Genomic DNA, 26,977 nt, shown 5'->3' with positions numbered 1-26,977 from the left:
TTCCCTCCTTATTGCCTTCAGATACTACTGTCCACACCCTGCCAGGTACGAGGAGGTAGCATGTGAAGGGGGCCAGATAACAGGAAGGTGAGTCGAGGGCAGAGAGCTTGTGTAGCTGAGTGAAAGAAGTATCCTTCTTTGTCACTCCCCCAAGCAGCAGGAAGCGAGGATACTGTCAGGTCACACACAGGAGCAAGTGAGGAACATTGGTAGGACTGTCCCTGCTGCCATCCTGGCCCCTGAATTCACAGGAAGCCACTAGGACAAGGCAAAGACTGTCTCAGGACTGGCCCTGCTCCCAGCCACTCACTGGCACAGCATGAGTAAGAGCCATACCACCACGAGGGCGTATTCTTTATGCCTCTCTGAGGGTTCCAGCCACAGACAAGCATGATCCCCTGAGGGGCACAAACACACCTTCTCCAGAGGGGCATGTAAAATGAGCGCTAATGCGTCTTATGCGTTGGCTTCTCTCTGTCTGGAATGGAAAGATAGACATTCCCCACTGCTGAAGTCTGGATAGCACCCCTGGAGCCCTTGCTGATATCCACGTACTCCTCCCGTGTAGCTTCAAGTGACCTCAGCTGCTTCCCTGGCTCCTCTGTATTCAACTTTCTCCTTCCCTCTAGTCCTTTGGACACAGGCAGCTCTCTTCCTGGTGATATCAGCTCATTATCCCATTTTATTTTCCACCCTTAATCTGCCTTCTTTCAGGCCTAATGTCTTTTGGGTGTTACTGACCCCAGAGCTGTCCATCATACGTTCTGGGACTGCGGGTGTCTGCTGGGATTGTCCCAGGCCAACCAGCATGGGTAGTCAGTCTTCTCAGATGGATAATGCCCACCTCCCTGACCTGTAAGAACGAAATGAATGTACGTCTGGGCACCCTGTGTGGTATAATTAAGGGCTGAGTTAGCTGCTGGTAGCTGTGCTCTTCCTCAGTGTTTCAGCTCCATAACCCAGCACAGCTTCTTCCTTCTATCCCCTGTCCCCTTTCCTTTGTAGTCGTCTACCTCCTGCCCTCTTCTGTTTGTTGCTGTCTTCATTTCTGCCACGAGACCCCTGCCCCTGACTGCCTGGCGTTACCGGAGGGTTTTACAACTCTGTTTACCTCTTTTTGCCTGATTCCGGGGCTGGTAGCGGCCAAGCGCACTCTCCTGGGTCTGAACCTGTTTGGTGTAGCCGTTACTGCCCTTCTCTGACCTTGCACTTTGGGTCTGGGCACTCCTAGGAGTGAGGGGCAGGGTGGGCTTAGGGCTGAAATCTATTTGCCCAGACAAGTTCCTAGTTTACGTTCTATTAACCATTTTATTCTCCAGGCCAATGCTTCCCTCTATAGTTAGTTCACCCTTGGGTTCATAGACAAAGATCTCACAATCACTGCTTTTTATAGGTGGAAACATACCCTGGAAATCTTCAGGCCAGAGGTCTGCAGAGCACTTTTAAGAGCACGGAACTCTGCCTCAGAGGGGCCCTTCACTGTTGCATGGCTGCGGGCCTTCAGAAGGGAGAGCAGGAGTGGCCGCTGCACAGTCACCGTGGGGAGTAGAGGCGGGGCGGGGGGTATCAGTCTATCCGTGGACGAGGTGCGGTAGGGTCTTGTCTGGCTCACTGCGTAATCTGGAATCTGAGTGGGACAGAAAGTCCCTGTTGGGACACCTACGCTCCCAGGGGGCGCTGACACTCAAATCAGCGTCCTCTGGGACGCTGGCCCTCCAGCCTGCCTCAGTTTCCCGATCTGTGTCTGCGCCACAGCTAATCAGGATAGGAAGGCACTGCAGGAGCAGCTGAGGGTAGACGGGAGGTCACGCAGAGCTGACTGAATCTGGGATCGCAGCTTTCAGTTCCCCGGAGGGAAGTGAGCCGACAAGCGCAGGCCGAAGGAGAGGCCCCAGAGGCTCGGAGGGCCGCGGGTCCCTAGCCCGGAGGCAGAGCACGAGAAAAGTCCGTGCCCGAGGCCGGCCGGAGGATGGGCAGTGGGCGTGCGCTTTGCGCTTGGCCGGGCCCGAGGGCGGTCAGGCGCAAGGGGGCGGGGGCTGAAGGCCACGGTTTGCGGCGTCGGGGCGGGCCGGCCGGCGGGGCATTTAAACTCTGGGGACTGCCAGCTCGGGGCGCGTGCCCAGCTCTGCATCCTCCTCTGCTTCGGATTCGCTTCGGGTATCGCCGGGCAAGATGCGGTCTTCCTTGGCGCCGGGCGTCTGGTTCCTCCGCGCCTTCTCCAGGGACAGCTGGTGAGAGGGCCTGCGGGGTGGGGGGCGCCGGGCCAGGACGGCCTCCCTCTCCCTCGGGTTTGGCGGATCCAACTCGGGCGGCCGGGAGTCCCAGCGTGCTGGTGGGGGGTGGGGGGGGGCGGGGGGCGGCGCGGCGGCGGGTTCTGACAGGATCTGGCCGGTCGGCGGGGAGGTGGGTGGCACGCACGCCCTAGCTCGCTCCGCCTCCGCAGGACCCCTCCCTGGGAGGCTGCCCAGGAGAGTTTCCACCGATGCCCGTTTGCATCCGCACTTCCAGACACGCACACACCCCCACCCGACCCCGGGGAGACCTTCAGAGCGCCTCCTTTATCGCTGAGCACCCGGGGGAGCCGGGCTTGCAGGCTAGGGAACCGAGGTCAGGGCGTGGCGGAGTTGCTGAAAAAGTGGCCATTGGAGTTGTCGAGTGGTCCTTTTGGTCTCTTTTGGCCCTTGGATAACACGAAGGCCAGAACCCAGTGGTCCTGGGACTTGCCTTGAGGGGTTCTGGGCCCTGAGAGACACGCTCCCGGGAGGGCATGCGTCTCAGATCAGAGCAGCAGCTGCCCCGCAGCAGGGTAGTCACCCCAGCGGCGGGCCGGCGGCTTCCACAGGAGTTTTCCTCCCGACCAAGGAGTCCTGAGGAGGCCGCGGATCAGGGGGGGTGTGGTGGGGTGGAGGGCTTTCAGCCCATTCTTCATCAGAGGCCACACTGGAGCAGTTTGCTTGGTCTGCACAGTGTTTTTGTTTTGTTTAATATTGTGTTAGTTGCCATCGTTTACAAATTATAAAACAATGTAGATAGCCAGATTCCTCGCTTCTCTGATGTAACAGTCTCAGGCCTAAATTCCCCAATTATATCATTAGGGGTAGGAGCCCCTTTTAGATGGGGTGCAAGCTCTTACTATGACCAGCTTGTTCCCGTTTTAAAACAGAAAATCCTGCATCCCCAGCCCCCTCAGTCCCGGGCAAATCAGGATGGTCAGTTGGTGACAGCCCTCACTGGGGACAGTCCTCACACTCCCAACCTTCCCCACTCATTAGATTATTTATTTGGTCCTTTTTGAGTTTAGGACTCTTAAAAGATATTTTTCAGAAAAAAAGATAAGATCATGACTCTCGTAAGGATATAAAAATGAACATGTGTTAAAAAGATTTTATTTCACTCATAATGAGGGTGCCAGAAGATGTTATAATTGGCACAAAAGAAAAACCCAGGGAGGGGAGAATGGGGGGTTATTGTTTAATGGGTACAGAGGTGCAGCTTGAGAAGATGAAAAGGTTCTGGAGGTGGATGGTAATGATGGCGGCACACCAACACGAAGGTAGTTGATGCCACTGAACTGCGTACTTTAAAATGGTTAAACGTTAAATTTTATGTTACATATATTTTACCACAGTTTTGAAAAGAGAGAATACAAAGAACGTCCCCATTTGTAAGTTAGGCATATTGAGGCAAAACTGATTGGGAGGGAAGACTATTGAAACTCTGTCAGTTCATGGACATATTTTATATGACTTACCAGTTACTTACCACTTCATGGAATTCAAGCTCAGTGAAAGACAAGAATCAGATAACTTGGAGGGGTGTCCTCTGGGCAACGCACAGTTCTCCAGAGAAACACATTTTTTCCCCTACAGTCTGCCCTGCTGGGATCAAAAATAGTCTCAAAGAAAGATTATTCTTGATCACGAAATAGGGTTGGTCTCCTTAGATTTGATCTGATAATCTATATACATAATTTACTGTATAGGCCTTGTTACGTTCACTTTGGCTGCAAGTTTTCATAGGGATCTTGGATTGGACTTTTAAAATCCTTCTATTATTTACTGTTCTGAGATTAGGAAGCCGAGCCAAGAAGCTGTCTCCACTAGGCTTTACCTGCTGTGCCTATAAATTTAGGCAAACTTCTCTCTTCTTGAGGTCCCCAAATATCCTAAGTTTCCTGGACCTGCCAGGGAGTGACCTTCCTGATTTGTGTGTAAGGGAACACAGTAAGCCGGTTTTATTAGGTGGGTTTTGTATTGGCTGTCAACCTTAATTCCTTAAAAGTGGCAGCAATAGCTGATTAAATGAGCATCATTGTCAAGTACGACATTCCAGGCAAGGCCTTGGTTGTAAAACCAAGTTTTCTAATATGTTCTGGTTAAAAAAAAAGAAAAAAATTCCTATTGAACTTTTGCAAATAACCATATTTTATAAAAAGCAAGAAGACTCAAAAACAGTTTCTGAATTCCGAGGAGTCAGGCAGGGAGAATAAGGTATTTACAAATGTTTCAGTTTACAAAAACAGGGTCTCCTAAATTGTTATGGGTTACAGACAACTTAAGAAGAAAGAGAAAGGGCTTTCTTATATATTCAGAAGATTGAACACTATAACAACATCAGTAATATTCCAAACGTGACAGTCATTCCTTATCAGTTCTTTCAGTCCTAAGTGATTAATTCTTGTTCTGCTGAATCTTGGGTTCACAACCACATAATCTGGTCAGCTTCTTTGCTGAAGAGTTTTGGAAATCCTGACTCAGTCCACTGGTATGTTCTTAAAGATATCTGAGTGATGTCATCAGGAGTCCGTACCCACGAGTATGTACCTGGTCCTGTGCTTTTCTGAGACAGTTCTTGTTTGCTGAAGGTAAAACCTTTGGCCTATAGCTGACTGCACAGCCTTTAGGGAGCATCAGAGTAGAACAAAAACTATCTGTAAGGGACAGAGACCTAAAGAGGTATGGATTAACTTATTAATGATAATTTTCAAAAGTGAATGATATGATGAGAATTCATGACAAGAAAAATGCAGCTAACAAGGAAGTCTGATTATTCCTGAGGTATGTAAAACAAAATAAAGCCAATCCAAAAAAAAAATTAGACAATGTCTAAAAACACACTAAGGCTAATTTCAAAGAAGACAGTGAACATTATATCTGATTCATAAAAATGATGAGCATAATTTTTATAGAGGAAAAAATCTTGAGATATATAAAAACCCCAATACATAATTTACATAATATACAAGGAGATACCAAGAATGTTGACTGAAGAGATTTAGTAAGTCTGGAGTAAGTCCTAAACATCTATGTTTTAATAAAACTCCATAGGAAAGTCTGATGTACATCCCCAGTTGAAAACCACTGACCTAGAAGATGCTAGATTCAAATTAAAGAAGTAAGGTTGCAGCCAGGTAACATTTAAAATCATAGCTGAAATCATGACTGGTAACATTCTACTGTTATCACCAGGCAAAGCACCACCAGGGTGCTGATGCATAGAAACAGATCATAGACCAAGAGGGCATTGAGAAACCTTTAGAACTTTCTCACACAGCAAACAACTTCTGAGACACTTATGTAAGTGAAATATTCTACTACTCTTTTTTTCCCATAATAAACAAAAATAGATCTCATTACCATATATGTTCAAAGTTGTATCTCTCTGCCACTATTGTTCCTGGTAGAGTCTTATTCGTATACATTAATTATACCCTTTAACCAAAGTAACTTATATTTCAGAGAAAATGAGGGGCAGGGAGAGTGGATCACTGTAAACAGCCTGTCCCACTCCAGCATTTTAGAAGAGCTCAGGAAGGCACAACTCTCCACAGGCACACACGTCACTTACACACTTGTTAAAGTGTGACTCCAACCACTGTGTTCTCCCACATCTCCCAGGTTTAAGACAGATCCGGATTGAAATCCTCTCACCACTGTGTGCCTTGTGTAGTTAACTTCTCTGGGACTCAGTTCCCTCGTGGGTGAAAGTCAGGTGGGTTCTTGAAGGCAAAAGTGATCTGTGAACATCCTTGACCTTCCGTGGCTGATGGAGGGCGCACGATAAGTGTTCCTTTACTTCCTTCCTGATGCATGGAGGTTTGGACTCCTAACAGACACCGAACGTCAGTGTAGTTCCTACCATAGGCACGCTATCGTGTTACACTGTGAGGCCTACGAAGATGATTAAGACACGGTCCTACTTTCTCGGAATTAAGGCTCCCGCTGGAGAGAGGGCATGTTCTCTCATTATCACATTTGCTGCTTCCACCTGTACCCAAGGAGGGCTTTTAAGCAGAAGTGAAGAAAGCAGACGGTCCTGGAGCAGGACACCAGAGGGTGGGCTGGCCCTGAGCTTTGGATTCCTTGTTTGTACCGTGAGGATACTTGTAACACCTACCTCGTCAGGTCGTTGTGAGGATTAAAGATTGTCTCGAGATGCAGCAGGTAAAATACTTAGATCAGTGCCAGGCTCATATTAAGCACTGACTAAACATTAATTACTGACTATTTTTCTACTCGCATTTCCTACTGCTCTGTGCCAGGCATTGTGTTTGTGGTTCACTGCAAGGCCTTTATTTGTTTCCCCACCTAATTCCCCATTATATGGGTATAATGGGGCACAGAGCAGTTATGTACCTGGTCAAGCGCCGCATAGCTAGTAAGTAACTGAGGTGAACTTGAATCCAGGTTAGTTAGACTCCCAAGCCCACGGTCTTTCCTCCCGATTAGAGTGTGGGAGGGGAAAAGAAAACATAGCCTTTGGACTTGAGACAAATCACTAAATCTCTAAGGCTCCAGGTCCTTGTCTTCAAATGGAAATAGCAATATACCTCTATCCCAGGGTTTTAGTGAAATTAAGTGAGAAGATATTTAAAGCACTTAGCCCAGTGCCTGGTGTGCAGTTAGTACTTGGTAATTACACGGTGCTTGTGAGTTTCTGTGGCGGGAGGGTTTCATCTTCATTAGGAGGAACAGGTAGCATTTGCCTTGGTGGACCTGGAGGTATTCTGAGTGGAGCCGTGGAGCTGGCGAAGGCACGGCAGTGAGGACGTAGCCTGTGTTGTCAGCACTGGTCACGTGCAGCCGCAGCTGGTGGGAGCCTGGGGCTTGAAGGCGCGGTCCCCGGACAGGAGGCTGAGAGGCAGGCGGCACGAGGTGTGCAAGCAGAAGGCAGAGACTGAGGAGTTTCTGCCCAGGAGGATGGCACTGCCCCTCCTTCTCCCGTCAGAGCCCCCGGGGTCAGGCAGTGTCCTCGCAGGAGCCACAGCCCCTCTGAGTCCTCCCCAGCCCTGGGCCTGGCCGGTGCCCCGCCTTCTGTGCCAGCGCCCGCGTGGGCACGTCTGGGGACAGATGGCAACGTGGGCATCTTGCCAGAGAGATGAGTATGGCTGCTGATTCTGGGGCTGGGCCCGCTTCCTGGGGCCTGTGGGGAGGGAGCAGTTCAGGGCTCGACAAGAGGAGCCTGTGGGAGGAGGGCCAGGTGGCATTCCTGCTGGATGAGCAGGAATGGGTGGGGCACTGGGCAGGCAGGAAAGCAGGGGCCGTGAGCTCCCAGCTCGCTGCCCTCCCCCAAGCCCACCAGGGCCGAGGTGGGCTGGAGGCTGCAGCGGGGACCAGTGGCTCTGCCCGCCGGAGTTTGCTGAGGTCCTGCTGCCGGATGCATCGCATCTCATTTCATCAACCCTTATGGACATCTCATGTGACAGGACTTCACTACCTTAGTCAAAGGAAGATCAAAGTGAGGCTGAGAGGCGAAATGTTATCTCAGTTAGTCTTTAGGGCACCCTCATGTGACAGGAGTTTACTATCCCATTTACAAGAAGCTCAAGCTGAGGCTGAGAGGTGAGACAGCTCGCCCAAGGTCACAGTAACAGACCCAGAAGTTAAGACGCAGCGTCTTTTGGTTTAACGTCCTTTTCCCAATTCTGCCATGGCCTCAGACCAGGGACCCAGATGCTGCAAAGTAGCTTTCTCTTGTCTTCCTTCTCTTCCTGGTAACTGCCCAGAGATGCCCGGTAAGAGCATCAGAAAGGGCTCCTTAAAAAGAGTGGTGTGTGGGCTTCCCTGGTGGTGCAGTGGTTGAGGGCCCGCCTGCCGATGCGGGGGACATGGGTTCGTGCCCCGGTCCGGGAAGATCCCACATGCCGCGGAGCGGCTGGGCCCGTGAGCCATGGCCGCTGAGCCTGCGTGTGCGGAGTGGCCACAACAGTGAGATGCCCGCGTACCGCAAAAAAAAAAGAGTGGTGATGGCGAGAGGCAGCTCCGAGAAGGAAGGAGAGAGCCTGGTGGAGGATCTGGAGGGCTGAGCCCACCGTCCCTGTCCCCACCCCCTTCCCTTCCTCGGGCTCTTCAGGCTGACCCCCAAAGAGCATGTGAACCTGCGTGGCTCCCTCCCCCACCCGCACATGACTGCTGTCTTCTCTCCCAGCCACCTTCTGCTTCCTCTTCCTCTCCGCGGTTTCCTCTTTCCCTCCTTACACAGCGACTGATGCGCACCTCCCTGGCTTTGGCTGGGGCGGTCGGCCTCAGGGGCCACGCACTGGTCTAGAAGGCAGCCAGGCTTTGGGGGTGGTCTGTATGGATGGCCAAGACCTTACTTCTTCCCATCAAGCTGTGCCACCTGAGTGCTGAGGTCAGAGCTGAGCGGTCCCGAAGCAACGCCAGAACTGGGGGCAGACACCAGGGTCGGAGTCCCTGCAGCCCACAACGCCCCCATCTGATTGCCCCCAAACTGGTGTGCGGGGTGGGCGCGGGGTGGGCGGCATCACTGCTCTCATTTTGCCGTCTGGCTCGTGCCTCCTCCCCTGGGTCCTTCATGCTGGGGAGAAGGAGTAGGTGAGGGTGGGCCACGGGCTAAGCCTCCAGGGAATCCCGAGAGGAGAGTCCTCATCTTAGCTCCCTGGGGAGGAGGGCCCCGCCACCACCAACGCATTCCCGCCTGTGCTCTTTGTGTAGCCGCTCTTCAGAAGAGAGACCACCAACTACCCGCTGACCACTTCTTCCAAACCCTACCAGCTCTCACACTCCTCCAGAGTTTTTCCAGGTACCTAAACGAAACCACATGCTGTAGCTAAAAGCCACGTCTTTTCATTCTGTCTGAGCACCCAGGCTTCCCCTGCCGAGATTCCTTCTCAAGGCAAAGCAATCTAGCCTATATTTTCCTCTCTCCCAAAAAAGACCATTATCTTATCTACTAATTCCTTCTAGAAAGTCCCGGGCTCCTTGTGCTACTGGCCAATGGCTCCCCTTCTCTGGGAAGGATCTTGGGACCGAGCCCTGTGTCAACCTGATGTCTCTGAGCAAATGCCCAGGTTCCATCTGGAGGAGGGGCATCAGGTGGAGGAGTCCTTGGGCTGGGTCTCAGCCCCGAGAGGGCTCTGTTCCTCTGTTCTCAGAGGCCCTCCCAGACCTGGCCTGTCCCCGTCCCATCTTGTCAGTGGAAGGCCTGGCTCAGGGCTCTGCCCTGTGCTGTCTGTTCCAGGCTGACCTTTCCCTACCAGGGTGTCCCAGGGGCAGCGGAGGGCTTGGCAGGGGGCCGGGTGATGGCACTGTCACCAGCAGCCTGGTTCTTACTGTCCCCAGCCCTCTCTCCTTTTCAGATCTGCTGAGTCCCAGGACAGGCACGTCCAAGGACAGGCCACCAAGTGGTACTTTCCTCCGGGCAAGTGTCAAGGTCACCTGCAGCTACAGCCAGTCCAGTCTGCCCCCACCTGAGTAGCCCCAGACATCTACTAGCTGCCCCAGACATCTACTAGCTGCCCCAGGCATCTACTAGCTACCCCAGACATCTACCAGCTGCCCCAGACTTGGCTTAAGGACTGGGCTGAGGCAGGAAGTGGTAGGGATTGGTCAATGAGGGAGTTTAATTCCCTGTCGGCCTGCCATGGGGATAGGAGCCATCAGCACCGTCAGCAATGTGGTTGCAAAGCAGGGAGCGGGGTGCAGGGACCGGGGGCTGACTGGGCAGACACTGGAGAGAAGGCACCTCTTCCCACTGTCTCCTGAGGTCAGCATTCTTCTGCTGGGCTACTTCTTGTTTTCTGTTGTTGTGATGGTGGTGGTAGAAGGTCCTTTGGGGGTTCTGTTTGTCATCTGTTGCTACTTTGGCAGTCGTTGTTCTTTGCCCCTAACCTGAGAAGCGTTTCTAGTGCAGAGTCTTAATGAGGTCCATAAAGCTATTAGCGTGCTCATTTGGAAGAATAAGTTGGACTGTCAGCTAATAGTTAAGAGATAGCTAGTCCACCTCTCTATCTGACTTGGTTACTCAGTAACCAGTGCCGTGCAGGGGGAGGTGAGACTCTCAAAGTGCCATCTCTCGCTAACACAGACTTAGAGGGTCATGGGGTGGGCACCCTGCCCGGAACAGTCTGTGGGCCTCGCCACGCACGTTCCTGGGTCTCTGGCCTGCTTGCCCAGCCTGGCCAACACCTGGGCTGCCATCCCTCCCCCTCTGGGGCAAGCCAGGCGAAGCCCAACTGTGTATTTTCCGCCCTGCTCCCTTTCTGGGGCCTCTTGTTTCTGCAAGAAGGGTTTGTGAAAGCAGAAGTGAAACTTGCGGGTTCTACAGGCAGCAGGAGCACATCAGCTATCTTCCCTGTGAGCTACTGTGAGTTCGACAGCCTTTGTGTCAGCCCAGCCCTTCACCGGACCCATGTCCCCAGTCCCCTTTGAACTATGGCACCTTGGCCTTTTTCTCAGAAGAGCTGCCAGAGTGGAAAGGAAAGAGGACTTGACTAAGGGGAGGCCCCGGGTATGCTCTGCCCAGCTAGCTGTGCCCCTCTGGGCTCATGCCGCCATGGTGCTGCGGTCCAGGCAGGGAGTCCCAGAGGAGGCCAGTGCCCATCCTAGCATCGCACAGCAGGTTGAGGTCCTTCTGCCCCACCGCCTCCCTCCCTGTGACTCTCCTGCTATCTTGGGTGTCAGGTTTTCTACTGAGGGATGGGGTCAGAGCTGAGAGAAAGGTCAGGCCGAGCTTCTGGACAGGGCTGGAACCTGGCAGATCTGCATGACTGTGGATCTCTGCTAAGTCTCCCTGTCTACTCCCAAGGGAGAACATGGGTGGGCCCAGTGGACCAGCCTCTGCTCTCTCCCCGTGGCAGGCTCCCGCATGCGCACTGGTAGCTTCGGGGCATCTTCGTGTTCCTCTAGCCCACCTCTGTGTACTAGGCATGTGGGAGGCGTGGCCATGCTGGCCTCCAACTCCCTACCTTACAGGCAAATCCAGGGCCTGGAACCACCACTGCTCAGAGGAGTTTGGTGCTAACCCACACCCTGCTCACCTCCCGTAACAGAGCAGCACGGGCTGCCTCCGCCCCCTCCAGCTTTCCTTCCTCAAAATCTGAAATCGTAGTGGCTGTCATTTTTAAGTGTCCACTGGGTGTGAGGAACATGTAAGAGCTGTCCTGTGCATCGTCTCATCAACCTGTCAATAGCCCTATGAGAAAGGTGATAAACACTACTTTGCAGACCGCTAACAGGTGTAAGGAATGAAATCAGGTTTCGCCTGATTCCTAAGTCCTTGCTCTTTTCACTTACAGACACCAGCTCCCTGAGATGCACCACCGAGGGTCTCCCTAGAGGGTGGCTGGCAGTGTGGATGAGGCAGAGGGAACCAGCCCTACCTTCTGCGAGGAAGCTTGTCTGGAGCTTCCCAAACTAATCAGCAGGGCAGAGCTTAGCCTGGGAGGTGTCCGGAACCCTCCGACCTAGAAAATCCCACCCCTCTTCAGTGACTCCCCATCACCCCAAGGACAGTCGAAACTCACCCTAGGCCCTCCATGACCTGTCCGCTCCCTCCTTCCCCACTCCTTCACCTTCCATGCTTGGCCCAGTCCCACCTTCCAGACCTCTGGCTACATAGCGTTCCCCAGACAGATATCATTGCTGTTCACGCCTCTGCACTTTGGCACACGTACTTCCCTCTCCCTGGCGCCGCTTCCCACCCCAGCCCTGGTGGACCTGGCCACCTCCTGCTTGTTTGTGAAGATGCGGCTGAAGCCTTACCTCCTGAATCCTTTCCTGACACTGCTCCCATCCCAGCTGGTCTCGGCGTCCCTGCTTCCGTGTCATGCAGGGCTGCCCTCTTTTATGGCACTGTCGCACCAATTCTGTTTGTCTCCCTGCTGACCTGCGAGCCCCTGGAGGGCAGAGGTCTCTCTTACAGCTTCTCTGGATCCCTAGCACAGTGCCTGGCACATGGCAGGATGTGGATGGGAAGGCAGTCCTGTTTCTGCCAGAGAGAATCGAGATGTCAGAAATGGGCCTGGGTGTGCCTGCTGTCCTGTCTTAGCTTCTGCCACGCAAGGTTGGGAGGGACAGGACTCCAGAAGGCAGATAAGGAAGCACACCGGGGACCACAGGCTGGAGAAAGCCAGGGCAGGTGACCTGAGGTGGGCAGGTGTTGGCACTTGGGGCTGAAGCAGTGTTGTGGTGGGAGGAGCGAGGGAGGAGCGAGGTGGCTGCCAGCGGGGCTGTGCCTTTCGATCCCTCGTTGTGTCTGAGCATCTCCTGCGTGGGCTCGGCATGGCTGAGTTGCAGCCTGGGCCTCCCTGCCTGGCCTGTCAAGGAAGGACAGTCAGTGCTGGGGGCGCTCAGTGGGGCCTGGGGATCCTTCAGGCCCAGAGGAGATCTCATCTGTCACCAGGGTCAACGGCTGTATCCAGGTGGCAGCCGAGATAGACTCAACTGATCCCGGGGGTCGTAAAGGTGGCCCAACAGACACGTAGGGACTAGGGTGAGAGTTACATTGTGTTCCCTGGTCTTTGAGCTGGATGTGGTTGGCACTGTCCTCCGTGGGCATCTGATGAGGAAACCGGAGGCAAAAAAGGCTTAGGAACTTTCATTTGGTTACACAGTAAATTAGAGTCATCCCTCAAAGCTTTCAGCTTTTTTCCGGACTCAGCAGCTCCCCGGGCAGGACACTGGTGAGTGTTATCTGTAGGGCTGTGATTTTCTTCCATCTTGTGCACTTTGAAGAAGCCTCACTGGGCAGCCTCTCCAGTTCTCTCAGAGACACCCCCAACCCTGCCACCAGATTCTGCAAGTTCCTGAGGTAGGAGTCACATGAGCCATTTGCCAAGTGGAAAACATTGCTGCCACCAAGCTTGTGTATGTCACAGGGTCACTGTGACAGTCCCTTGGAGTAACCCCAGATTCCCCGGAGAACCCCTGGTGACTCCCCCCGAGCCATGCACCCTCGGCAATGGGGAGCCAGAGAGGCTGGGCGGTAAAGAGACCGTAAGATTCAAGCTAGAGAGAGCTTCGTTCTTAGTGGAACGGAGAGCCACCGAGAAACGTTAAGCCAGGTGACGGCGGGGGCACATGTACCTTCAGTCTCTTCAGAAGATAAACTGTGAGGCAGTGGAGGGAACGAGGCAGAGAACGAGTCCAGGGGTGAAGGGCCCCGGTAGCCCGGCCTGAATGCAGCCTCTGCTGAAACACCCCTTCATCTCACGAGCAGGAGCCTTCACGACATGCTTGGGAGGAAGGGATTGGGGTTTGGAGGCAGATCCCTGGAGAGGGCAGACTGAGCCTCCAGCGTCCTGGCCCTTTGGTTCGTGGATCCAGAGATAGAAAGGGTTTCAGGCCCCCTTCCCCTTCTTCCCCACCTTCTCCGTGGGCTCTTTAAGAAACCAAGGCTCTGGTCTTTCTCCTGGGCTGGAGTCCGTGCTGAGGTCTATTTTCCATGTACTTCCTGGCTCCCGGCTGCTGACTCGTCTCAGCTGATGCCGTGACTCAGGAGGACCTGGAAGCCCTTCCTCAGAGCCTCGGCAGAAGGGGAAGGGGGAGCGCACAGCGGAAACTTCGGTGGGGCCTGGCTGAACTGTTCTTTCCGCCCCAGACCGGCGCATGGGATGAGAAGCACTGTATGAGAGGGCCCATGTGATGTGTGAGCCGCAGATGGAAAGGATGACCCCTCTGTCCAGTGGAACGGACTAGGGCAGAGGACCTGGGTTCTGTCACCAGCTTTCCCTCTGTTGCCACATTTCCAGCTAGGTTTTGGGCTCCGCCCCTACTGGGCTGCAGCAGGTGCTGTTTCTGCCGTGTTCTAGGCTTGAGAGCATAGTCGACTTCACTTTATTTCATTTATTTATTTTTAAAATTAATTAATTTATTTTTGGCTGCATTGGGTCTTCTTTGCTGCGCGCGGGCTTTCTCTAGTTGCGGCGAGCAGGGGCTGCTCTTTGTTGTAGCGTGCGAGCTTCTCATTGCGGTGGCTTCTCTTGTTGTGGAGCACGGGCTCTAGGCACGCAGGCTTCAGTAGTTGTGGCTCACGGGCTCTAGAGCGCAGGCTCAGTAGTTGTGGCGCATGGGCTTAGTTGCTCTGCGGCATGTGAGATCTTCCCGGACCAGGGCTCGAACCCGTGTCCCCTGCGTTGACAGGCGGATTCTTAACCACTGCGCCACCAGGAAAGTCCCGACCTCACTTTAAAGACAGACCCTTCTCCCACATCAGCCTCCTGCTGGCTCCCAGCATGTCCAGTATTTTAAATACAATTCTGTCTCCCTGCCCCCATCTCTCACACACACAGAGGCACCCCGATCTTAGTGAGGCCAGAGAGAAGCAGAGGTGATGGGCAGTGGTAAGAGCAGGAGGGGGTACTTTGGTGTTGTCTAGGGCGCTGATGCTGGGCTAGCTCTGTCGGGAGGCCTCGGTAGCAGGAGCAGGGACTTGGGGCCCCCCGGAGCACTCTGGCCTCTGGCGTCTGTTCCTACCCTCCCCTTGGCCTCTGCCCTGAGGAACTTGTGTCTGGAGGGGAGCCTGATGTAGAAGAGTTGGCGGTGCTGGGGCTCTGAGGCTGCTAGAATGGGCACAGGTGCATGCTTCCTGGACACAGTAGAGGCGGAGGTCCGAGTGCCCTGCCAGCCCAGCTGCCCACCTCTCCCTGCAGGTACCGCGGCTTCATCCTGCTGATCACTTTCCTCATCTACACCTGTTATCACATGTCCAGGAAGCCCATCAGTGTCGTCAAGGTGAGGCTGGCCTGGGCGTAAGGAAGAAAGCAGGAGATGCTGGGCCCCAGCGGAAATACACTTCCGTAGAATGGTCTGGAACTTGGCGTATAACCATCCTTGTTCCCTTACCTTGGTCACTGAGCCCGCTCCTTCCCCCTGGCAGAGTCCCACTTTCAGCAGTTCTCTTTTCCCAGGAGAGTTTCCTGGGTTTATTCACCAAGACGGTGGTGTCGGGGGCTGCGGGTGGAGCCAGAGAGCAGACACCCTGGGCCCCGTGTCTACCCTGCGCATCGACCCCCGTTGCCCTTCACCGAGGCTCTGCTGTGGCCACTTGCCCCTGGAGCCAGTTTTTGCCGGAGGAGGGAGCGTGGGGTCCGGTCGAGGGGCTGGTGTGTTGGAGGCTGCTTGCTCCTTTCGGGGCCACAGGATGCCCCTGACCTGTGCACCCGTGACTCCTCCAGAGCCGTCTGCACCACAACTGCTCAGAGATGATCCAGCCCATCGGCGACACCCACAGGCTCAACGACACCACGTGGTGCAACTGGGCCCCGTTTGGTAAGAGCGGGGCAAGCTGTTCTTCCCCACAGCCCACTCCCCCTACCCAGGAGAGGGTCAGCCGGGGCCAGAAAGGGCTTCCTGCAGGGGTGTCCAAGCAGCCAGCCAGCATTCTGCCTCTCCCATCGGCTTTCAGACCAGAGCAACTACAAGGAACTCCTGGGGGCAGTGGACAACGCCTTCCTCGTGGCCTATGCCATCGGCATGTTTATCAGGTAAGAGAGAGGCGGAGCCTGTGACTGCCCGCAGCAGAACCGTTCAGAGCTGCCTCTCCCCTTGGCCGACCTGGGGGCAGCAGGGTCAAAGGGAAAAAGCTGGGGACCCCCCCCAGGTGGAAATGAGACGACAAGACTTGCACACGTCCTGTCAGCCCGTAGCCAGCATGCTCCCACGGTTACCGAGCCTGCTCCTTCACCTGGCCAGCTCCCACTTTTAGTAGCTCTTTTCCCTGGAAAGGCTTTCCTGGATGTCCTTTTGAGTTTATTCACTCAGATGGCAGTGTCAGTGGTGTGGCTGGAAAATGGTTTGTCCTTCAAGGATAGCCCTGGATGCTAGGAAGACCCCAGCACGGCTTTTATGTAGCAAGCATGATGTTTGTTCCCAGGAATCAAAGATGACTGAGGCAGGGTACCACCTCCAGAGAGCTCACGGTCTAGTGGAGTGACCGATAACAGCAGCTAGTTATAGAGCAGTGTGGGAGTGGTGGCTCCCAGACAGGTGCTTCACACGGGGTGCCCTGGGGGCTCCGAGGGGTCACTTAATGTGAGCTGGCATTAGAGAAGAGGGGTTGGGGAAGGCTTCTTGGAGGAGATGACACTTGAACTAATGAAGAAGAATTGGGCTTGGCAATGCAGAAATGGCTAGGTGGAGGGAATGGCATGGGCAGAGTAAGGCGAGTGTGAAACAGCACGATCTGGGGGGACAAGTAACAGGTTTACCAGAGTGTAAAATGCAGGAGATGGGGCTGAAGAATGAGGTCATTGTGTACCAGGCCGTGGGCACAGGAGAACCTCTGAAGGGTGGCATGTTCAGATTAACACGTCAGACAGATCGCTGTGAGGGTGACGGAAGGTAGATTTGAGGGAGAGTAGGACTGAGTACCACGTCACACTAAGGAACAGATCTGATAATAGCTCAGCTGAGCATTGAGCAACGCCTGAGAACAATAGTAATAGAGATGAAAGAGTAACGCTGCACTGGAGAGATGTAAGTAAAAGGTACAGGTCTTGGAGGTTGCTTGCGAAGGGTGGGGCGGAGAGGCAGGAAACTGAGGTAGCCCCGTGGTTTCTGGCTTGAGTGGCCAAACGTGGTGGCGACATCCACTCAGATGAGGGGCACAGGACACGGGGCAGGGTGGGGGGCAGAGGCAGAGGAGTCCTGATTGTGGAGCATCCCAGTCAAGATGTCTGGAAGGCATCTGGATATGATCGTGACGCTCTGGGGGAGAGTTCAGGGCTGTAGCTATGCAGCTGGGCTTTGTAACGTATATGTAGCTGGTAGTTAAAACCATAAAAGTGATGCAAGAGAAAATGCATGAGGAGCGCTGGTCAGCCAAGGGGGGAGGCAGGTGGGCCGCGGTGACCTCACAGAGGCCACGGAGAGCGCACTTCAAGGCGCTTGGTCAGCAGCGTCAAATAAAGCGGAGGAGCCCAGCGAGTGGAGGACCGAGGGTGTCCCTGGCGTGTGGCAACACAGAGGTCACTGGTGATCACCTTAGCAGAGTCGTTTCAGTGGCTTTGGGGTGGGGGGGCGGAGAGATAGGAGGTAGAGAGCCGAAGGGCGCAGGTAGCAGAGATTACCATGGATCCAACCCTCTCTTCTGCAGTGGCATTTTTGGGGAGCGGCTCCCCCTCCGTTACTACCTTACAGCCGGAATGCTGCTCAGCGGCCTTTTCACCTCGCTCTTTGGCCTGGGGTATTTCTGGAACATCCACGCGCTCTGGTACTTTGTTCTTATCCAGGTACGAGCCTTGGCCTTGCACTCAGGCCTCTGTTCCCGGCACAGAAAGATAGTAGAGGCTGCAGGTCCTTCCCAGCCACCCCAGGTCCCGGCGCATCCAGCCCTGTGCTCCTTTATCACGATGCGGGGTCCCATTGCCCATTGCCTGTGGTCACCCTCGTGGGCTCAGTGAGTTTGCGCTGAGCGTTACCCTGAGGTCCGTGGAGGTGCCTGCGAGGCCTGGTCTCTGCCGTGGGGATCTGGGGCCACAGGAGAAATCAGCTGGTGGGTTACGGGGTGCGTGCACGCAGGTGAAGGAAGGGGGTGCATAGTGTGCGCTGCGGAGGGGCCCCCGTCCCAGAGGCTGCACCGCTCAGCCCAGGCCTGTCCCGCCTCTCTCCTCCCTCTCTGCAGATCTGCAACGGACTCGTCCAGACCACGGGCTGGCCCTCCGTGGTGACCTGTGTGGGCAACTGGTTCGGGAAGGGGAAGTGAGTGTGATGGGACAGGAGGGTGGGCGGTGCCTGGGGGGCCGGGCTGCTGGGTCCCTCGTGGCCCCTGATGTGATTTCAGGGTCAAAGATTAGAAACTTGCCTCCATCTTGCTGACTTTCACAGGCCGAGATACACATGTTTTAGTGACTAAAAGCAGTACTGATTTTCTCATTGCTAAGGTTTTGATCCTTAAAACCTGCAACCTCAGTTATGCTTTTTTCCTCTTAATAGATGAATTTCCATTTTGCGTGAAGACAAAAATGAAGCCTATAAAACTGTGTTTGTATACACACACACACATATATATGTGTTTGTATATATTTTTATATATATATATATATATATTTTTTTTTTTTCTTTTTCCTTGAACTGGCTTTTGTGCAAAAGTTTCTTTAGGGCAGGGTTTCTCAACCCTGGCACTATTGACATATGGGGCTGGATAATTCTTTGTTGTGGGACCGTCCTACACAGTGTAGGGTGTTCAGCAGCCTCTACCCCTAGATGCCACTAGCGCACCCACAGCTGGGACGTCGCAACTCTCCAGACGGTGCCCGTGTTCCCTGGGGGCAGAGTCACCCCTGGTTGAGGACTTCAGAGTCACGGCCTTAGGGCAAGAGAAGAAAGGGCTGGGGCTCTGGGCCCTGGGGCAGCAAGGAGCCAGAGAGCGCTTGCTCAGGGAGCGGCTGGGGAGCGGGACCCCCGGCCTTGCTGTCACTCCCTTGACACCAGCAAACCCTCCCGCTCCTCCCTGAGGGGGGTCTTCAGCTCAGAGGCTGCAGGCAGCCAGCTTTTTGCACTTGGTCGGCGGTCGCCAGGAGCCCTGTGCTTCTCTTCTCACTTTTCCCGTTCTTCTCTCCCTCCCTCCCTCCCTCCCCTCCAGGCGGGGGCTCATCATGGGCATCTGGAATTCCCACACATCCGTGGGCAACATCCTGGGCTCCCTGATCGCCGGCGTCTGGGTGGATGAGCAGTGGGGCCTGTCCTTTGTGGTGCCCGGCATCATCACTGCCGTCATGGGCCTCGTCACCTTCTTCTTCTTAATTGAATGTGAGTGGAGCCCTCCCTCCTCACAGGGCCGGAGCCGAGCCTCCCGGTCAGGCCCTGGGAGAAGGCAGTGGGTAGCGTGGGATCATGGGGTCAGAGCCACAGATGTGTGACTTGGGACAGACAACCTCTCTGAGCCTCAGTTTTCTCATGTGTGACAGAAGTATAACAACGCCTGCTTCCCTGGGCTGTTGAGCGTTTCCATGAGACGTGAGACTGAGGAGGGAAAGGTTGGGGGGACCTCTCCACCTTTGCTGCCTCTTCCCAGCTCCCTGACAGACGGGCCAGGGAGTCAGGGCCATGGTCACTTGTAGCAAGAGAACGAAAGTCCACGAGGCAGTAGTGACACAACTTATTGTTAGGAGACCCAGACCTCGAAGGTGGTCTCTGGAGCCCCGGTTCCATGCTCCCTTGTGCTGGAAAGTCAACTCACCCCCTTTGAGGAGGGGTGGGGACCACATGCCATGCAAGGTGAGGGCCTGGCCTGCTGGGAAGCTTCTTAGAAGATTTTTCTTTCAGACCCAGAGGACGTGGACTGCTCACCCCCTCAGCACCATGTGAGTGTGGCCCCCAGTCCTATCCCTGCCCTCCACTCCACCCGGGGGCTGGTCCCAGGGAGGCCTGGGGAGTTGGAGGAGGGGCCCGTGTGCCCACAGTTACTTCACAGGCCCTTGGGTGAGGGCCAAAGTCACGCCCTTGGGGGGCTCCCCGACAGCCTGACGGGCCTGGCAGGATGTTAGTCCAGTCCAGGAAGGGGACACATACCTCTTCCAGCGTGGGAGCCCCTACCTCTCACATGGGCTGTCCCTCCAGCTGGTGGGAGGTGGTACGTGGACGCGCCCACAGCAAGGGCTCTTCTCTGCTCAGGGTGAGCTGGAAGAGAACGGGGACAACGCTGAGGACCCTGGCAATGGACCCCACTCTAACAGAGGGAACGGCCGGGAGTCTGCTGTCACCTTGTCCAAGGAGCCAAGTGCTCAGCCTGCTGCCATCAGCTTTTTTGGGGCGCTCTGGATCCCGGTGAGTCTTTTGTGGACTGGAAGGAGGAGAGAGGCTCTCTAGATTTTTTTGCTGGGTCTCAGGAGATGGGGATGCTCAGGGTGACCTGTGGTTTCCAGAATTTCTTTACATGCAGTGCCTAGGGAGGGCGGCCCACTTGGGGAGGGGAACACGGGAGACTTGTCCTGACACAGCATATCCAGGCCACAGGTACACTGCTGTTACTGAGGCTGGAGAGGTCCTCGAGGCTGCTTTGTGCAGTGGGCGGTGGAAAGTGCTGGGTTGGGGCTCCGCTGACGGACCAAGGGCCTCTTGCCCCTGTTTCCATCGCGCCCTCTGTTACGCTCCCCAGGGTGTGGTCGAGTTCTCCTTGTGTCTGCTGTTTGCCAAGCTGGTCAGTTACACCTTCCTCTACTGGCTGCCCCTCTACATCTTCAATGTGGGTGAGTACCTGGGGAAGAAGAGGTGAGGAACGGAGGGGTCTCTGAGGAGGAAACCTGTCACGTGACGCGTACGACTCCAGGAATAGGCAAGATTTCTGCTGAACCTCTCCTAGGGCAGGAGGGAAAGTTTTTTTCTTTAATGGGGAGCTAAACCTTGCAGATGCACCCCCGCCCCCCATCCAGTCCCTGATTCCAGCCACTCTTCCTCCCTTGGTGCTGAGTCGGGGTTAGGAACTCAGAGCTCTGTTCTGCAATCCTTCCTAACTGCTCCAGCCTCAGGCATAGGAGAAGCCCCCCTCCAGGCTGCTTGGCTCATAGGTGGGCGGGACTGGAGGGTGCTGGAAACGGTCTGCCTTTTGAGCGCCTCCAGGAGCCCCTTAAGCCTCCCCCAGCCCAAGGAAGAGGGCCTGAGGAGCTACCCCCACTGCCTGTAGCCTGGCAGTAAATGCTGTTCTCTTCCAAGGAGGGCTGCCGGGAGCCTCGGGGGATTGATGCCCTGTGCGTGGGTCTGCTGGGCTGCCCACCTTGTGGCCCTCCTCTCCCCTGCCTCTGCCCCTGCCCGAGGAGGGACAGATGAGGAGAGGTCACTCTTGCGGTTGAAAAGGATGTTTATGTTCCCCTGTCCTGGATCTCTGGTTTTCCACACGTGGAGCTACTCTGTCAGGGAGCAGTTCTGCCCCCAGAGCCTCGGAGCCTCAGAGCCCCACCAGGGCCAAGGACCACTCAGCCAGGGCTGCCGGGCTCCCTCCAGGCCCCGTGGGAGGGACGAGGCTGCTCTCCACACAGCATCCTCGCACCGAACAGGATGCGGTGGGGATGAGTCAGGGCCAGGTCTCAAGCTGTAACTCACCCCCCCAGCCCCCCCGCCGGCTCCATCTGAGGGGCCTCTCTCGACGACGGGGGTAGAGCATCGGGGCAACCCTGCGGTCGCTGACTCTGTTCTGTGGCCTTGATGCTGGCTACAGAGTGTGAGTCAACCTTGAGGGCTGGGCTACGAGTCAAGCTTCTGGGCGTCCCTTTTTCTAATTCTAGGGCGAGGTCTGGGACTTGAGGTCCCCATTTTCCCGCAAGCCTCCTTCCTGGCTCTGTTTATAAGCAGGGACCTCAAATGGAGGTGACAAGCTTCTATGGGGACCAACCGCTCGGTCAGGGGGAGGGAGGAATGGGGCTGGACAGGCTGAGGCTCAGTGAGAGCAGTTGTACCCCCAGTGGGACAGGGTCCTCAGGGGCCAGATCCCAGTGCTTTCATAGAAGGGCTTTTCCGGGAGGTCAAGGCCATCCGACAGGACTAGGGGCCGGAAAGGGCATCTGGTCCCAAACTGCTGCAGACTCGCTTGTGACCTTGGCCAGTCACTTCTCCATGGGCCCCACTCCTTCCTCTGAAGGTGATACTGGACCAGGTGTCTGCAGGGACGCTCCCAGCGGTGGCCCTCCAGGATGTCTGCCCGGAGCCCCCAGGTCTGAACACATGCTTTTGTTTTCCACAGTTCACTTTACTGCCAAGGAGTCTGGGGACCTGTCCACGCTCTTCGATGTTGGTGGCATCGCAGGTGAGGCCATGCCCTGCTCTGCCTCTAGGCTGCATCCCCCTCTTCTCTTGTCAGGGTGCAGAAAAATGGGACGGGTCCAGTGGGATGTGACCTAGGCAGGTGGCATCCTGCCCAGGTGGTCTTCCCGTGAGCAGTGGGTGCGGGGAAGGCTGCGGAGGGAGACACTCAGCTGGCTCTGGGTGCCCGGCCCCGGTTCGTGCTGGGCTGAGTGATGGGGCAGTGCTCGGGGTCCCACATGCCTGGGGCGGCAGTGTGCACGTTGTGTTCCAGGCGGCATCCTGGCGGGGCTCATCTCTGACTACACCAACGGCAGGGCCACCACCTGTTGCGTCATGCTGATCTTGGCTGCCCCCACGGTGCGTAGAACCTCAAGGGCAAAGTGTGTGTGTGTCGTGGGCCGCTGAACCCTGTGCACGCCTGGGCATCATGCACACACCCGTCTCTTTGCGTGGGTACATCCCTGTGCGCGGCCAGGGGAGGAGAAGCCAGGGTCAGCACAGGACAGAGATCCAGACAGGATTTTGGAAAGGGATTTGTGGTTATGTGGCCTTGGCGAGAAGGGGCAGGCCAGCTGCTGAGCTTCTTGACCAAGGAAAGAATAAGTGATTGAGGTTCGATATGAGAGGAGACTTTGGGGGCAAAGGGAAATGATAGATTACCACATATTAGACCCTGCATCCCTGGGACCGGAAGACCGAGAGGCCTGGGTATGAGAAGGCAAAGGAGAAAGGGGACCCCTGGGGTTCCCAGACTTCCGGGCTCCAGTCTAACAGAGGCAGCCCGTGGGGAAGCCAGGCTGTGATCCTGTCTTCCGCCTTCTCCTCTCTCAGATGTTCCTGTACAACTACGTTGGCCAGAGTGGGATCAGCATCTCCATAGGTGAGGAGCTGGCGCTGCCGTGGAGACACCGCGAGGCTGGCTTGGGGACGTGGGTGGAAGGCTCGGGGAAGTGGAGGTTCTCAGCCTGACGCCTGGGGGACTCACCCGCTTTGGGGCTGGGGGTGGCGGTGGCCTCTCCTCTCTAACTGGGCCGTCTCCATCACCACGTCAGTAATGCTGCTCACCTGTGGAGCCCTGGTCAACGGCCCTTATGCCCTCATCACCACTGCCGTCTCGGCTGACCTGGTAAGCGGAGCCACCTCGGGGATTGGCCAGGGCCTCTGTCTCCAGGCCCATCTTCACGTCTCTCCCCCTCCCCCCGCCCGCAGAGACGAGATCCTCAAAGTCCTTCAGAATCCGCCATCGGCCCCCCTTTCTTCCCAGCTCCAAGCCCCCCTCGCTGCCTTTCCCTGAGCCAGTCCCTCTCCTGGTCCCGGTCCCGGTCCTGCTCGGTACCGCCTCTCGGTTCAGGCCTCCCCACTCTGCTCTCTCCCCAGGGGACTCACAAGAGCCTGAAGGGCAACGCAAAGGCGCTCTCCACCGTCACGGCCATCATCGACGGCACTGGATCCATAGGTCTGTGACTCTCGCCCCAAGCCTGGTCTCAGGCGCACTCTTGGGATGCTGCCCTCTTGCGGGCAGGGAGGCCAGGGTCCCTGGTGCAGGGCCCTTCTCATGCTGTGCTCCACACAGGTGCGGCTCTGGGGCCTCTGCTGGCCGGGCTCATTTCCCCCACAGGCTGGAACAACGTCTTCTACATGCTCATCACTGCCGACATCCTGGCTTGCTTGGTAAGAGCTTTGGGGTGCACAGATGGGTATGGGGAGGGGCCCTGTCCTGCGGGGCTGGGACCCTGGAAAGTTCCGAAGTGTCCAAAGTGGTCCAAAGTGTCGGCCATCCAGGGCTTTGCTCGGAACCACTCTGCGTCCCGTGGGTGAACCCCTGCGGAGTGACGCTGTGAGCCAGCCGAGCGGTCACCTAGCGCTGGGGACCAGCCACGTGCTGCACGCTGAGGTCGCCCTCCCTCCCCTCAGCTCCTCTGCCGGTTGGTGTACAAAGAGATCCTGGGCTGGCGGTCATCCCTGAGTAGAGACAGAGGGTAAGTCCTGCGGAGGGAGGGCCGGAGCCCCGCCTGACCGGCCTCACTTCTCGTGGGAGTCAAATCCGGCGCTCAGCTGCTCTGCACCAGTCTGAGCCTCGCTCCAGCCCAGACCTCAGGAACTCGGAGCCGGGAGCTGAACGTGCTCCGGGAACCCCTGCCTGGCCCCCAGCCCCACTAACCTGTCCTCTGTTATCCCCATGTGTCTCCATAGCTCTAGTGTGGCCCTAACCCACGCGCGGTAGTATTTTCCTCAAGTCCCGTGACTTTTGTGAGTATTTTCTTCGAGTCTGTAACTCCTGTGCCCTTAGTGTGCATGCAAAGCCTCTCTCCTCCAGTGCGATTTTTCTGACTTTCGCTTTTTCCTTGGGGGCCAGTTCCAAAGACTCTGAGTCTGGACGGAGTGTGGTGCTTGGGAAGTGTTTCCTAAGGGGCCGGAGCTGCTGCGAAGGTTGGCAGCCTCTCCTCCTTAGGGAGAGCGATAGGGCTTTGGACGTAGACCCCAGGACAGAGGGGGCAGCATCCAGGGAAATCGTTTTCCCTCTGAACTTGGACTCTGAAGTTCAGAAACCAAGGGCACCTGGCCCCTCTGCCTGGGGTGTGCAGACAAAGGCAGCTACCAAGCAAAGCCTCTGGAGCAAAACCCAAAGCCGGCCTGCTGTGCTCTCTGCCTGTCGCCCAGCGGTGGCGGGCGTGGAGGCCGCGCAGATAGGCCCGCGGCTGAGGCAGGGCGCTAGAGGCTGGGCTGCGCGGCTGGCGCTGGGATGGCAATGTTCTCTCGTGGCCTTTCTGGCTCTCCTTAGGAAGCTCTTGCTAATGAGAAGCTGCCGGAGCGATGGACCTGGTCTGGATGGTAAATGTGAGGAAGAGCCCACGGGGGTCATGGTAACCAGCACTGTATCCGGGGAAGAGCTTCCCTTTGAGGAAGGCATCGTCCGGGTTCAGGGGGAGAAGAATGCAGGGCAGGAGGCATTAACAGAGTCTGTGCCCTGCCCTGCCCTGGAGGGGGAGCAGTGGATGGCACCTCACGTGACCAGTGCCCCCTCCACCTGCTGTCCCCCGGCCAGGCCCGGGGGGACGTTGGGAGGAGAGGAAGTGATGCAGAAAGGGAAAAGAATTAGTGCGTAGTAAGCGTCTGCTCTGGGCGTGAGCTGTACTGGCTTCCCTCTCGGCAGCCTTGAGAGGTAGATGTTCTCACTTAGAGGTGAGAGAACAGACGCTCGGAGCTCATGGAGCGTACCTCAGGCCTTTAGCTAGTCCCAGCAGAGCCTGAGTTTGACCCCAGGTGTGCGGGCTTGGCTTCTCTCTGCATCCTCAGCGGGTCCTTCTCTGAGGAAGGCCTGTGTGGGAGAAGCAGAGTCACCTGCTTGGGCAGAGGGAGCCTGGGGCTTGAAACCAGAAATGCTGGACCATCCTGACTTCTCTGCTCACCTGCTTCTGTAGAGCCTCGGGCACCTTCTCTGAATGTCCGCGTCCTTGTGTGTCAAATGGGGATGCTCGTTTCTAACTACCCGGTAGGGCTGATCTCAGGCTGCGACAAGCTGGGTATGCGGTACTGCTTTGCAGAGTGGTCAGACGCGGTACAGGCATTGTAAGGCTTTTCACCTTATTCTGGCTTGGTGTTCCCTGCTTGCTGAAGAGGTGACAGGAGCCCTAATGATAGCGAACGGGATGAAAGGCAATTATTAAGGGACCCTCGGGACCTGCCTTCCCCGTCCCCACCGTTGGGGACGTCCTCACTTTCTCTCCCATTGCCTCTCTGCTCCTCACGCAGGTATAGAGAAATGTGAGGACCCGATCGCAGCAGAAACTTGGAGGGCCCTCGCCGGGTCCCACAGTGCACCCCCCCAGGAGGCCGAGGCAAAGCCTCCGGGCCCAGCACCAGCCAGCGCAGCCCACGAGGCTTCCACGGGCTAGGAGACTCTCCACCGGAAGGGGACCACCAAGCTTGAGGCCACGGAAGACTCAAGGGCCTTGTTGGAGGACGGAGGGGACGCAAAGTGCCCACTGAACTAAGGCACCTTGAGACCAAGAAATGAGGGGGCAGCTTCATGCGATCAAGACCAGTTTAGTATAGGGTCACTTACGGGGTGGGTTGGGGCTCGGGCTCAGGTGGACGGCAGTCTGGGAGCGCTCCACACCACCTGGGGGCCGTCAGGACAGTTTTATAGTTAACCTGGGGCAGGGGGGCGGGTACTGGGAAACAGGACATGCATTCTTCAGATTTATGAATGGGTAACTAGTCTCGTGGCTGCCGGGAATACGTCAGGGGAGGTTTTCATCATTGTTTGGGGACTAACAGAGCATAGAGGCTGCCTGGTCCTAAAGATTATTAAACAATATCTATTAACTACAAAGCCCTTGATGACAGAGAAGTGATTTACCACACAGTATACGGTCCTGGCTAGGGGGGTGGAAGGAGAGGAGGAACTGTAAAGGCCCTGAAGGCGTCAGTTGCACCGACAGCGATAAAGGCCTGAGCTCTGGAGGCCGCCAGTGGAAGGGATCAGGGCTAAGCGGTGTCTGCGTTTTGGTACAAGAAGGGATATGCTCAGACTCCTGCTCGTTCAGATTCCAAGTCAGAAGGCAGAGGTTCAGCAGGGCGGAGGCCTGGAAAAGCGTGTCTCTCCTTCTCACGCTAAACGTGAACCTCTGTCATCAGCCTGTACCTGGAAGTGGCTATTTCAGAGCCACCCGGCCTCTCTTTGTCCCTTTGTCCACAAGCCAGTTTTCTCTGTGTGTTTCCCCACGTTGGCACTCCTCCATCTACCCTTCATTTGATCCTGGTTCTAACTCCTGACCCATTTTGATTAAAGCATTATTGCTGTATCCTCCAGGGCAGGACTAGGGAGAGAGGGGAGGTGTCACTCCTGACTGTGAGGGCCCCTTGCCTGCTCTCATCCCAGCCCTCTGTGTCCCCAGGGAAGATGGCTTGTCAGGGCAGTGCTGCTGTAGGGGAAGGGTGGGGCGGAGGGCATGACCAAAGTACCAGTCACATTATTAAATATTTTGATAATGAAA

General features: G+C 55.8%; 1 protein-coding gene across 6 annotated transcripts; it reads left to right on the top strand.

Moving 5' to 3' along the window:
* The first annotated feature begins 1,670 nt into the window (after window positions 1-1,670).
* SLC37A2 (solute carrier family 37 member 2) lies at window positions 1,671-26,977 on the top strand. Of its 6 annotated transcripts, XM_027081905.1 has the most exons (20): window positions 2,120-2,231; window positions 11,537-12,922; window positions 14,891-14,972; window positions 15,416-15,509; window positions 15,646-15,724; window positions 17,335-17,470; window positions 17,863-17,939; window positions 18,823-18,989; window positions 19,506-19,543; window positions 19,854-20,006; window positions 20,338-20,428; window positions 21,916-21,978; window positions 22,249-22,334; window positions 22,809-22,857; window positions 23,030-23,103; window positions 23,355-23,433; window positions 23,551-23,648; window positions 23,892-23,956; window positions 24,171-24,227; window positions 25,731-26,977. In XM_027081905.1, the coding sequence occupies exons 3-19, from the start codon at window positions 14,943-14,945 to the stop codon at window positions 24,199-24,201; spliced, it is 1,410 nt and encodes a 469-aa protein (XP_026937706.1). In that variant the 5' UTR covers window positions 2,120-2,231; window positions 11,537-12,922; window positions 14,891-14,942; the 3' UTR covers window positions 24,202-24,227; window positions 25,731-26,977. The 6 variants fall into 6 exon arrangements, with proteins under 6 accessions (XP_026937705.1, XP_026937706.1, XP_026937708.1 ...); XM_027081904.1 differs by lacking the exon at window positions 11,537-12,922 and having other exon boundaries at window positions 1,671-2,231; XM_027081907.1 differs by lacking the exons at window positions 2,120-2,231; window positions 11,537-12,922 and adding an exon at window positions 2,927-6,443.

This window comes from Aethalodelphis obliquidens, unplaced genomic scaffold (genome assembly GCF_003676395.1).
Source record: "Aethalodelphis obliquidens isolate GAN/ISIS:26980383/991018 unplaced genomic scaffold, ASM367639v1 scaffold46, whole genome shotgun sequence".
In the NCBI taxonomy this organism is placed as follows: domain Eukaryota; kingdom Metazoa; phylum Chordata; class Mammalia; order Artiodactyla; family Delphinidae; genus Aethalodelphis; species Aethalodelphis obliquidens.
The sequence above is the reverse complement of the archived record's forward strand: the minus strand, read 5'-3'. Positions and strand labels throughout refer to the sequence as shown.